Genomic DNA, 11,516 nt, shown 5'->3' with positions numbered 1-11,516 from the left:
TTTTTTTAGTCGCACCATTTAGGTCACACTTTAGAGCCCTGCTCTGAGGGCCATACTACGGAATACAGGAAACATTAGTGACATATAACTTTTCATTCACCAGCTTTTGTGTGTTAACAGAAAAGGTCAAAAGTGTTCTTGATGTGCACCATAAAAAGTAAATATATTCATTTTACTATGGTGGTGTCATCTCATACCGTGGGATGCAGTTACAGTCAGGAAGTCGAGCAACATCAAGTTGGGAGTTAGTGAGTCTTGATTAAATGATTAAACTCATTAAACTCAGTCATCATAAACAAGTAGCATTTTACATTTATTCGCTTGTTAATATTTTTTTTATTATAATTATTTTCCCAGTTTGACCAGTATTACTGCGTCCTGAGTTGCTCACAAGACACTGCAAAGAACTCTAACTAATGGTATAGTAAGAAACTGAGCGTCAGTGTCTCATGAAGCTCACGGTGTTACAAGTAAAGATATTATTTAAAATATTTTCAGACTGTTCATGTTACAGTAATGCTGAGATGTATTTAGACGGCTAAGTAGATTGGCTACTTTCCCTTTAGGATCAATGAAGTTATTCTTATTTTTTAACTATTCTTTAACTTGCAGTGTAGCTAATTGGTTGTCATCAGCAGACGGGAATGAAAAAACAGCAGCATTTAAGGTAAAACGTGTAACTAACAAACTGAGACTGCCCCTTGTCATGGATGACACTTGTGGTCTGTCGTGACATTTTGCACTCTTCCTGTGCAGTGTCTTAGCATTATTTTTGTGGCTTGCTCTTAGTCAAAGACTCATTATGTTTGTTCTTCTAGAAGTGAATGTCTCTTGTGTTGACGTTACTATAACTCTCTTTTGCAGGAAAGACTTTTACAACCTAACCTACCTCGGGGGGGGAAAGAAGAAGGAAAAGAAATTACAAGATATCATCTTTACTGTGTTAGTGCTTTAATTCCACAGCCATTCACTGGTATCTGGTTACAGTGACTCCAGACATGCTCGCAAAAGTACGAGACAAGTTTGACAATCATATGGACATATGTCACATGTCTGGAGAGGGACATATTAAGTTCAAGTATTGTATTTATAACTTTTTTCAGCCATGTATCTTAAAATGTAAGGTACTTGCTCTGAAGAATGTAGCATTCTGAAATCAGATACTTTTTTATATGACATATATTATGTTTGAGAAATTGGCAATTTGAAAGAGCTATAGTAAAAACAATGAAATAATCAGTGATTCCTTTTAAAAATTTGCTTTAATAGAAAGTAGAAAAAGAAGAATGTACAGTAGAAACAATGCAGATTTAAGGCACTTTTACATTCGCTTATCTTTTCAGGCGTTGAAGCTATGTACCCATATTTATGTATGGTGTGCAATGACAATAGCTAAAATGCTGGACAGTCAATCTTTTCCTACACAACACTAAAAGACTGGTTATAGATATCCCACCCAAGTTCCTGCAAGGAAAAGGGTGATGAACCCACTTCCAGTTATATGATTTTTAAACATACACTTGTTCATGTAATAGATGCGCTAATGCTTTTAATAGTCTGTAAAAATTAAAGCAAGCAAGAAACCTACTCTATAATAGATGTAACAGAAGCAATTAAATGAAAAAATAATAGATCAAGTGGACCCAGCAGTGGCATGTTTAACAGCATCAAAGATTCATATTTGGCTGTTAGCTCATATCTGCACTGATGTCGACATCATATTTCAGGGGTCCCCATTGTGTCCTTGATCCACTTGAGTTGTTTTTCTGAGAGAAAAGAATAGACTCCAGGTTTTTTCATGTTACCACACTCTTCAGGTCCAAAAGAAGTGACTCCAACTAGCACTCTATTGCACAACAGTGGCCCTCCTGAATCCCCCTGAGGAAAGAACAATCATTTTTGAATTATTTACAACTTTCAAGGTGGCAGCAGTTCTTCAAGCACAAAAAATTGCATGATCCTTACCTTACAGGTATCAGTCTTTTTTTTACCCTTTGAACCAGCACATATCATGTCACTGGTGATAACAGGTTTGTGGTTGTAATAGTCAGGAGAGTTGCACGTTTGTCTGTTGATCACAGTCACTTTAACAGACATAAGGACATCTGATAGTTGTTTAATTTTAGTTAGTCCCCATCCAGCCACCAGACACTTGCTGCCTGCTGCAGGGTCTTTGACATGTTCATGTAGCTGGCGACATTTCACAGTTTTGGTTTCCTGCACTGGTTCATTAAGCTGAAATAAGATTAAAAAGAAAAATAACATAGGATATAAATTGTGTATACATATCTTTACAAAGATTTTTCTTAATAAAAGAACTATAGGCAGTAATGCAAAAACCGAAGCCTCATTTCTGTACAATTTGCTTCAAGGAGTCAAAGTGATCTTTTAAACTTTATCAAAAAGGAAAGCTTTAAGACTAACCTTAAAAGTAAAGAGGGGGTTAATTGTGAATTTAGTGACGTGAATTTAACCAGCCAGAGTCAGTGAAAAATGTTAAGTGTTTCCGTTTTTTGACCTTAAGGGGCTTGAGTATCACTGGATACTTTCAGGTAACCACTTTAAAATGCATGCAGTCTATGCAATGGTCAGATTAAGAATTCAGTACCCTGTTTACTTTTCTGAGTAGCATCAAAGTGCCTACAATAGCATGAGGGCTTTGAAGGCTGAAGATCAACAAAACTGCTATTTTATTAGTCACAGCAAAAAAGAAGGATGGTTTAATGAATATGGGCTTTTTATAAAATTTGTCTGAAGTACAGTGTTTGCACTGAACCTTAATTATAGCTACTAAAAGTGTTGATATTGTTAAAACAACATAGAGACATGCGAGAGCCTTGGAAGAGTAAAACAGGCACACAAAGTGTTTGATTAGCAGCATTTTGAATAAACAGCAACCGAAAAAGAAGAAAAGAGACTTGATTTTGATTCTGTTTGATTTCGACCATGTCTTATCTGAAGCTTCAGATATGTTATTTTAGATTCCTTTTTAATTCACACTGCTGCATCTTTGCTTTGCTCACTGTTGGACATTTAATTATCACCTTACCTTCAGCAACATGAGGTCATTGACTCTTTTTTCTTCAGAAAAGCTGGGATGACGAAAAACTTTCTGAACCTTTCGGACCTGCCTTGAATGTGTCTCTTTCTTTTTCTTTTTCTCGATGGAGTGCACTCCCAGGATCACCGTTCTTATACTAGAAAAAGAAAAAAAAAAAACAGCAACAACACTTTGTGGTGATGATAGTTTGTTTATAGAACAGGTTAATAAAGATTTATAGAGCATTGTTTGGTTGTTATTGCTTTATAAATAAAATTCCTTACAGAATCTCTGTGAAAGATCTATCTTTGAAAAATGTGTAAAATGAGATTGTTTAATACTATGCTGTTGATAAAAATAAACCTCAAAGTATGCACATTAGCTCTACAGTTTCTATTTCTTTCTCCTATAATACTGTAGACACACTGGTCACGTAGGCCACTAAATATGATGTTATCAGAAAATCTGTCATAATTATGTAACTCAGTGTGTGTTTGCATGTGTATGTGTTTGTGTCTTTTATAGTTCAGTAAGAGACTAGCATGACATTTTGAATAGTACAACATCCTTGCAGGATCCAACAAAAATTAAGATTATAATTTTTTAAATGTGAATGTTTGAATTTCCTACCTACGACAGTGAGCAGCAGTCAGGACCCATGCTGGATCAATTAATATTCCTCCACATATTCCTTTGTCACTCTCCAGCAGAGCCATAAAAGGCAGCGAGTGTGGCTTGACTTCTTTCCCTCCAATAATCTCAGAACCATGACCTAAAACAAAATAAAAATGCCCAGTCACTTCACAAAATCGCTGGATGTTGAAGTCAAGAACAGATGAGCAAAAGAAAGAAGCACACTGCACCTGAACAAACTGCTTTGTAAGACTGAAAGACCTCAGTAATGTGAGTTATTATTGTGCATGTTTACATAATGGAGCAAAAAGCAAATTCAAGAGAAAACACTGCTCACCAGACTGGACGATGAAGAGAATCACACATGTGATGAAAAGACTGAAATCTCTCAGGCAGGACATTTCTTCTTACCTCTCCTTATCAGATGCTGAATGCACTGAAATCTTGATCATAGCTGTAACTTATGTTGAGCTGAACGGATGTGGTCTGGCTGCAAAAGAAATTTACTGGTTTAAGCTTACATCATTTCAGGAACTCTGGTTGAATTTACCACAAATAATGACCATTTTGTTTATTTACTGTGCAATGGTGGGTTTCTTTACGTGATTCAGAGTCACTGGGGGCAGATATGTCAGTAAGTGACTGACACTTTCACATTTGCTTTCTAAAATGTCATCTTATAAACCAGAAGAAAAAATGATTTGCAGAATAAACAATGAAAAAGGACACACTGTTCATAGACATGTTGAAATCATAAAACCATGAATGAACTCAAACATAGTGAATAATTGCAAACAATGCTCTGGAACTGTGTAAAACAAAAAAAAAAAAGGTTGTCTTTTCGTGAAGTTTACGTTACGTCTTTTAAAACATTAATTATCACAGAAAAAAGAATCATATCATTGTTAATATTTTTATTTTAATATTATTTTAAAAAAACAAGACAAGGACAGAATAGGATAGAAAATAATGGATGTATTCAACTCTCTTCTGTGGTAAAGCTGGCATTTAAAAAAGAGGGAGAACAGGAGGAGAAAATAAATAAATAATTATTGTCACAGTCGGGGAAGTGGGGAATAAGGACCCAAATGCCGGACTCTTTATGCTGAACAGTGCGTTTATTTATAGTGCAGTAAATAATCCACAGAATAAATCCCCATAAGATCCCCTGACTCCCGTGTCGTGTCTTCTCCCAAAACATCCGTGTTCTGTGCTCTCCACTCCCTGCATCCCCCATGTTTGCTGCTATCTGGCGTTCCACGCTCCTCCTGAGACACAATAGAAGCAGCCATCAAGACACCACACAACTAGTCTTCAACACTGACTTGAAGACTTGGAGACTTGGAGTCTCACGCAATAATCCCACGCCAGAGGGAGCTCCATCATACTCATAAATAGCTCCCCCTACGAGCCTCATCAGCAGCAGGTGCATGGCATGATCTTCAGGTGTGGCCAGCCCCCTACCAGGGCCACACCCACCAGGCCTGCAGGTGCCTGTCACCCAGCCAACAGGAAACAGCGCCAACCGCAGACAAACAAACATCCCAACACACACCTGCCTATTCCTACAACTTGGGACACAGACGGCAGCTCAGTGCAGCTAAAGCACACAACAATAATAATAATAATAATAATGATAATGAGTCCACACTGCTCAAGGACCCTGGATCCCTCAGACCCAGATCCCTGACAATTATAAAGAGTGCATATACACATACAAGGAATTGTAGTAAAGAGCCTTCAATATTAATATCTTGTGGATTTTGAGGGGTCCAGAAGAGAGATTTTGGATGCTTCAGTCTGCATTCTGGACCCTTCCATGGTCAGAGAATACCACCATCCAAAAAAGCCCAGGAGGCTCCTGTTAACCCTAGAACACTATCGCTGGGTGATTTACACCCGAGCAAATACATTTACATGATTTCTCTCTCCTGCAGCTGTTTGCGTGTCGAGGAGCCTGTGCCTTCACCAGGGAAGTCTCAAATGTCCCAGGAATGGGTGGACCAAAGACCAGCTTTCCAGAGTCATTATTTTGTTTTAGGAGTTTTTTTTTCTTTCATTTTGTTAGACATGGCACAGTTGAAAGTAAAAGAAGACCACTCTAATTTGTCATGTGTTGTCACATTTTGATATATTTGATTACTTTTTATTGGTTATATTATATCAGGTAAAAATCACCCGGCATTAGTGATCGTGTTACTATTTATAGCGATAGTGTTCTAGGGTTAAGGGACTCACCTTCACTAGAGTCCTTCAGGTGCTTTAGACCATCGAACTATCAAAAAAGACCACATCGGGTCTAATGAAACAAAGACTGGGCTGGAACTGGGCTGAATGCCAAGCATCATGTTTGGAAGAAAACAGGTGCTGCTCATCACCTGGCCAATACCATTCCTACAGCAAAGCACGGTAGTGTCAGCACCATGCAGTGGGGATATTTTTCTGTAAAAGGAAAACTAGTGGGAGACTAGTTAGGATCAAGCCAAAGATAAAATCAGCAATATACAAAGACATCCTTGATGATAACCTGCTCCACAGCACTGTACCTTGGACTTTGGGGAGGGTTCATATTCCAACAGGACAACAAACCAAAGCACACAGCCAGGATAACAGAGGATTGGCTTACGGACCACTCTGTGAATGTCTTTAGTGGCCCAGCCAGAGCCCAGACTTGAGCCTGATTTAATATCTCCGAAGAACACAGAAAATGGCTGTGGACCAACACTCCCCATCCAGCCTGATGGAGTTTGACAAGTTCTGCATACAAAAATTTGAGAAACTGCCCAATAACAAGTATGCCAAGCTTGCAGCGTCTTACTCAAAATTACTTCAGGATATATTTCCTGCCAAAGGTGCTTCAACAAAGTATCGAGCAACAGCTCTGAATACCCAAATGCATGATATATTTTTGTTTTTAATTTTAATACATTTGCAAGAATTTCAAGCAAAGTTTTGTCCCCTTTTTCATGATGGAGTACTGTGTGTAGAATTCTGGGAAAAAAATAATTTGATCCATTTTGGAATAAGGCTCTAACATGACAAAGGCTACATTCACACTGCAGGCGAAAGCGCATCAAATCTGACTTTTTTGACCTTATGTGACCCATATCCAATCATGGTATGGCAGTTTGAACAGCACAAATCTGATATTTTCAAATCCGACCTAGGTCACTTTGGTATGTGGTACTGAATCCGATAAATATCTGATGTTTTAGAAAGCGACTGCTGTTTGAACGGTCATGTCGCATTAAATCCGTCTTTTACATCACTGACACAAGACAGACGCTAATTATCAGCACCAGAGAAGACAAACAAGAAAGCATGGCGGCCATTGTTAAAGCACAGGCTCTCTTTTTTCTCAGTGTCCTTCTTTCTCTAATTAATTTGTCAAAATTCTGTCGGTTATGACTGTGGAGGAAATTGATAAACTGCTGCAACAACACCTACTAGCTCTGAAGCCACCATTTTTACTTTCGTAAACAGAGCGCGTTGTGTGTGACGTCTTCTTTTGCGCATGCGGGCCGCTTTGAGGGCCGTGAACCGTTCACACTAGAGCGCGTTTGCTGTCACATTTTATTTGTAGTGTGAACAAGCAGACAAAAAAATCAGATTTGATCAAAAAATCGGAATTGAGCATTAAGACCTGCAGTGTGAACGTAGCCAAATGTGGAACAAATGAAGCACTGTGAATGCTTTTCGGATACACTGTAGCTGGTTACTATTGTTTTGTGGAGCATGATATACCAAGTCCTTCTTCTATGTGACGTTATTACACTCACTGTCCAGCAAATAATCCCTGTGGATGAATTACAATAGAGCTCAAATAAAGGGCATGATGGAATTTCATAGATACGGTTGCCTTTTCCCTTCAACATTACAAGGTCCATCCATCCATCCATTCTCTTCCGCTGATCCGTGTCAGGGTTGCGGGGTGGCTGGAGCCTATCCCCGCTACTAAACAAGGTTATTCAATTTTTTAGTTCTGTTTTAGCTTATCAAGCAGTTTTATATAACCATATAACCACAGCTCTGTAACAGGAGAAGTGGCCCAGGACTGAATTATCTAAAAGTAAAATAAAAAAGTGTGGAAAATGATTGGTCACTAGTTTCTGAGCACAAGTAATCAGAATGAAAAATGAACAAATAAGAAAGCATGCTCAGTAATTTATCTACATCAAAAAAAAAATCTGTTCACAAGCCTCAGTTTCAGTTTCAGTAACTGAAACAGGAGCTGGTGAATCTTTCTCACTGACAGGCTGAATAATTTCACTTTGTTGTTTTACTTTCAAGAGTTTTGTATATACATTAAAAAAAACTAAACAAAAAAACATTTGTATGCTTTTATTGCAGCAGTAGCCTTCATATGCAGCAAACAGGAGTACTCATATTTTTGGGGTTACTTGGAAAATGACAAATTAATTTTGATTGAAAAACAAAGAAAAGGAAAAGTTTGTGCAGTGATAAGGACTAACAATAAAAAGGTTTCTGTCATATATGTGCAGAGATCAAGAATAAAAATGTAAAAGAATGAAATGATAACATTAATAATGTTCAAGTCAGTGGTCTACAGAAACAGCAGTAACAGATTTAACAATGAAGATTACAAAGATGCTCATGTTCATTAAATTGTGATGACTGATTCCTGTGGATTCCTTAAAATTCAGATGACTTCGTTGTTTTTTTGATCCACTTGAGTTGTTTTTTGGAGAGAAATGAGAAGACTGCAGGTTCATTTATCTCGCCACACACTGCAGGTCCAAAAGAAGTGACTCCAACCAGCTCTTTATTGCACAGCAGTGGCCCTCCTGAATCCCCCTGCAGCAAGAACAAATGTTTGAAATTTTTGGGGGGTGTTTTAACTAATCTGGAGATTTAAAAAAGCCAAAAAGGTCTTGCGCTTCACTGCAATTTACAATTTCATATTACAACGCAACATACTAATATATACTTACATTACATGTACTAGCCTTAGCATTTCCATTTGAACCAGCACATATCATGTCACTGGTAATAACAGGGTTGCGGTTGTAATAACGACGAGAGTTGCACTTCTTTCTGTCAATCACAGTCACATTGACAGACAACAAGACATCCGACCTATTCTTCTTTTCAGTTTTTCCCCATCCAGCCACCAGACAGTTGCTGCCAGCTGCAGGGTCTTTGAGAGTTTTGCCCAGCTTGAGAAATGTCACTGTTTTGGTTTCCATCACTGGATTATTAAGCTGAAAAAAAGAAGCTTTACATATTGATAATGATTATCCATGTATTGTGTTTATATAGTTTGCTATAAAGTAAGTAAAAAAGACAGAACATAACAGCAGGGTGCATACATGGAACGCCTTAACTAAGCTGCTGGCTTAATATACAGGAATATTTGTGCTGAGTATGGCCTGGAAGTCCCAAGGTCAAAATGGAATACACCCCCTAGGGTGGTTAAGAATGACCAAGCTAAGATCCTGTGGGACTAAGTAAAGAAAGAAGGCTGTAGTGAGAGATGTAGCTATATCAAATGATAGCAACATCAAGAAGAAGGAACATGGGAAGTTTGGGAAATACCAAGGGCCGAGAGAGGAACTACAGAAGATGTGGAGGTTGACTCAAAAGTTGTCCATTAGGTAATTGGAGCACTTGGAGCAGCTGACCCCCAAACTAGGTTACACTTCCTACAAGTGTCATTATTACTAAAACTAGTAGTGTGGCACACTAAGCAGGAAAGTGCAAGAGGAAAAGGGGATAAAGCATGATGCTAGCAACATGGCTGAGAGCTAAGATAGAAAATCCCTAAAGATAAAATTAATCAATACTTTAAATATAATTAGCAGGTAATTTCAACAGTGAGTGTAGTTTCGTGATACTGGACTGCAGCGAGCCAACACCAAATGAGTCAGTTAATAAACAGATTGCTAATTTTTAACAGTCACTTATTACTCATTGGTCAGTACTAGTTTAACAATGTTTTGACTTTAAAAAACATGTTTCAACTATGTAAAAAAAGTAAGTAAAGAAAAGAAGAAAAGTAAATGTTAGGTACTGTGCTGCCTAACGTTTCATATTATTCATATTGTTACATATTTCAATTGTCTTTTCACAAATAGAAATGTTTTATGTAACATAAAAAATATGTAAAACTACATCAAATCTCATGTGATTAAAATTGTGTATTTTAATTTACTGCCCCATTTTAAACAAATTCCTCTAAGTGGGTTTTCTTGAAAAAGCGTTTAAATTACAGGGTTGCGTCTTTGCTTCATTTAGTATTGTGAATTGCACAGTGAATATTGACCTTACCTTGAGCAACATGAGGTCATTGCCCTTCAATATATTACAAAAGTCAGGATGAGGAAATCGTTTCTTAACCTCTCGGAATTGTTTCGAATCTTTTTCCGCTTTCTTGATGGAGTGTGCTCCCAGGATCACCTCACTAATACTGTAAAAGAAAAAAATACAGAGTAAAGATGAAAGTTCACATATATAAAAGCTTCATAGGGGAGGACTATGTAAAACAAAGATAAATTAACTCTAAAAGTTCCCTTGTTATATGCATATTATTAGAGGTGGGTAGGTTATGGGTTTTACTGACCCTTCAATAAATCAGCATGAAAAATAGAAATTACTTTCATGGGTGTAGGGTGATGATGGCTAGAATATGAACAGATTTTGTGTATTGTCATTTTCTGGAGTGTTATCAACCTCTCTTTTCATTAATGTGCAAAGCAGTCAAACATACTCATGTTTTACAGGCTTTTTTTCCTGAGAGCTGAGGCTTTTCCTTAAAAACAGCAGAAAAATCGGAGGGATTTTTAAAAGCAATGCTGTAGTGGGGCGTGGTCAGTGGCGCAACTGCAGCGCGGTGGGCGCAACTGCAGCGCGGTGGACGCACCTGAGCGCCATCAGCGATCATGCTGCGCCAGCTTTAAAAGGGTGAACTAGGTCCTTTCTTAGTTGTTGTAGGGGAAGTGTGCAACTGCGAGGTGAAAAACTGAAGCGGGGTGTGAAAAGTGACGGCAACCGAGAGTAATAAAAAAGAATGCTGAGCAACACTGAAATGTGGTCGCCTCCGCTATGAGTTTATTCAAATACATTTTCAAGGAGACGTTGATTTGATTGAGCCTACTATTAACATGATAAGTAATTATGTAAATTATTGACACTGGAGACGTGAAGTTTTTGCATGTTTATACTCACAGTATCAGTGAAAGGATTACTGACAATATTTTATATATATACATATGTTATATGTATATATTATTTTATATTATTATATATATATTATAAAAATGTAAAAAAAACAAAAAAAACAAAAACCACAATGTGTTATTTTTCACAGTCTGTTAAAAATATTAAAATATTTTGATTTGGTGTCAGAAGAGTAAGTCTGTACTTAGTGCAGTGGGCAGCAGTCAGGACCCATTGTGGATGGATTAATATCCCCCCACAGAAATATTTTTCACTTTTCAAGTAAGCCATGAAACTCAGGGAGTGTGGCCTGACTTCATTCCCTCCAATAATCTCAGAACCATGACCTGAAATTAAAAGAAAATATTCACTTAAATAACAAAATCACCAGATAATCAAGTCAAGAACTTAAAAATGAAAGAAGGAACAGATGAGTAAAACACAAGAAATGCCAGCGGCTTTGTAATACTGAAAGTAATGCCCTTGCATTCTGTGTAATGAATGAATGTGCAATAGAAAATATTACTCACTTGACTGGATGATGAAGAAAATAACACATGAGGTTAAAAGACTGAAATTCTTCAGGCAGAACATTTTGTCTTACCCCTCTTTCATTAGATGTCGAATGCCATGAAATGTACTTTGATGCATAGCTTTATACGCTGAG

At 37.5% G+C, this 11,516-nt stretch overlaps 1 protein-coding gene across 2 annotated transcripts; it reads right to left on the bottom strand.

The window, feature by feature from the left end:
- Nucleotides 1-1,230: 1,230 nt before the first annotated feature.
- LOC116312285 (granzyme K-like) lies at nt 1,231-11,470 on the bottom strand. 2 transcript variants are annotated; one of them, XM_031729662.2, is made up of 5 exons: nt 4,011-4,091; nt 3,671-3,812; nt 3,050-3,197; nt 1,966-2,235; nt 1,231-1,878 (listed from the first exon to the last, which is right to left on the bottom strand). In XM_031729662.2, exons 1-5 carry the CDS (start codon nt 4,072-4,074, stop codon nt 1,717-1,719), a joined length of 786 nt encoding a protein of 261 aa, XP_031585522.1. In that variant the 5' UTR covers nt 4,075-4,091; the 3' UTR covers nt 1,231-1,716. The 2 variants fall into 2 exon arrangements, with proteins under 2 accessions (XP_031585522.1, XP_031585521.1); XM_031729661.2 differs by lacking the exons at nt 1,231-1,878; nt 1,966-2,235; nt 3,050-3,197; nt 3,671-3,812; nt 4,011-4,091 and adding exons at nt 8,000-8,488; nt 8,626-8,895; nt 9,962-10,100; nt 11,055-11,196; nt 11,380-11,470.
- Between the last annotated feature and the right edge of the window lie 46 nt (nt 11,471-11,516).

Source organism: Oreochromis aureus, linkage group 12, assembly GCF_013358895.1.
Source record: "Oreochromis aureus strain Israel breed Guangdong linkage group 12, ZZ_aureus, whole genome shotgun sequence".
Classification (NCBI taxonomy): Eukaryota; Metazoa; Chordata; class Actinopteri; order Cichliformes; family Cichlidae; genus Oreochromis; species Oreochromis aureus.
This window is presented reverse-complemented; position numbering and strand designations above follow the sequence as displayed.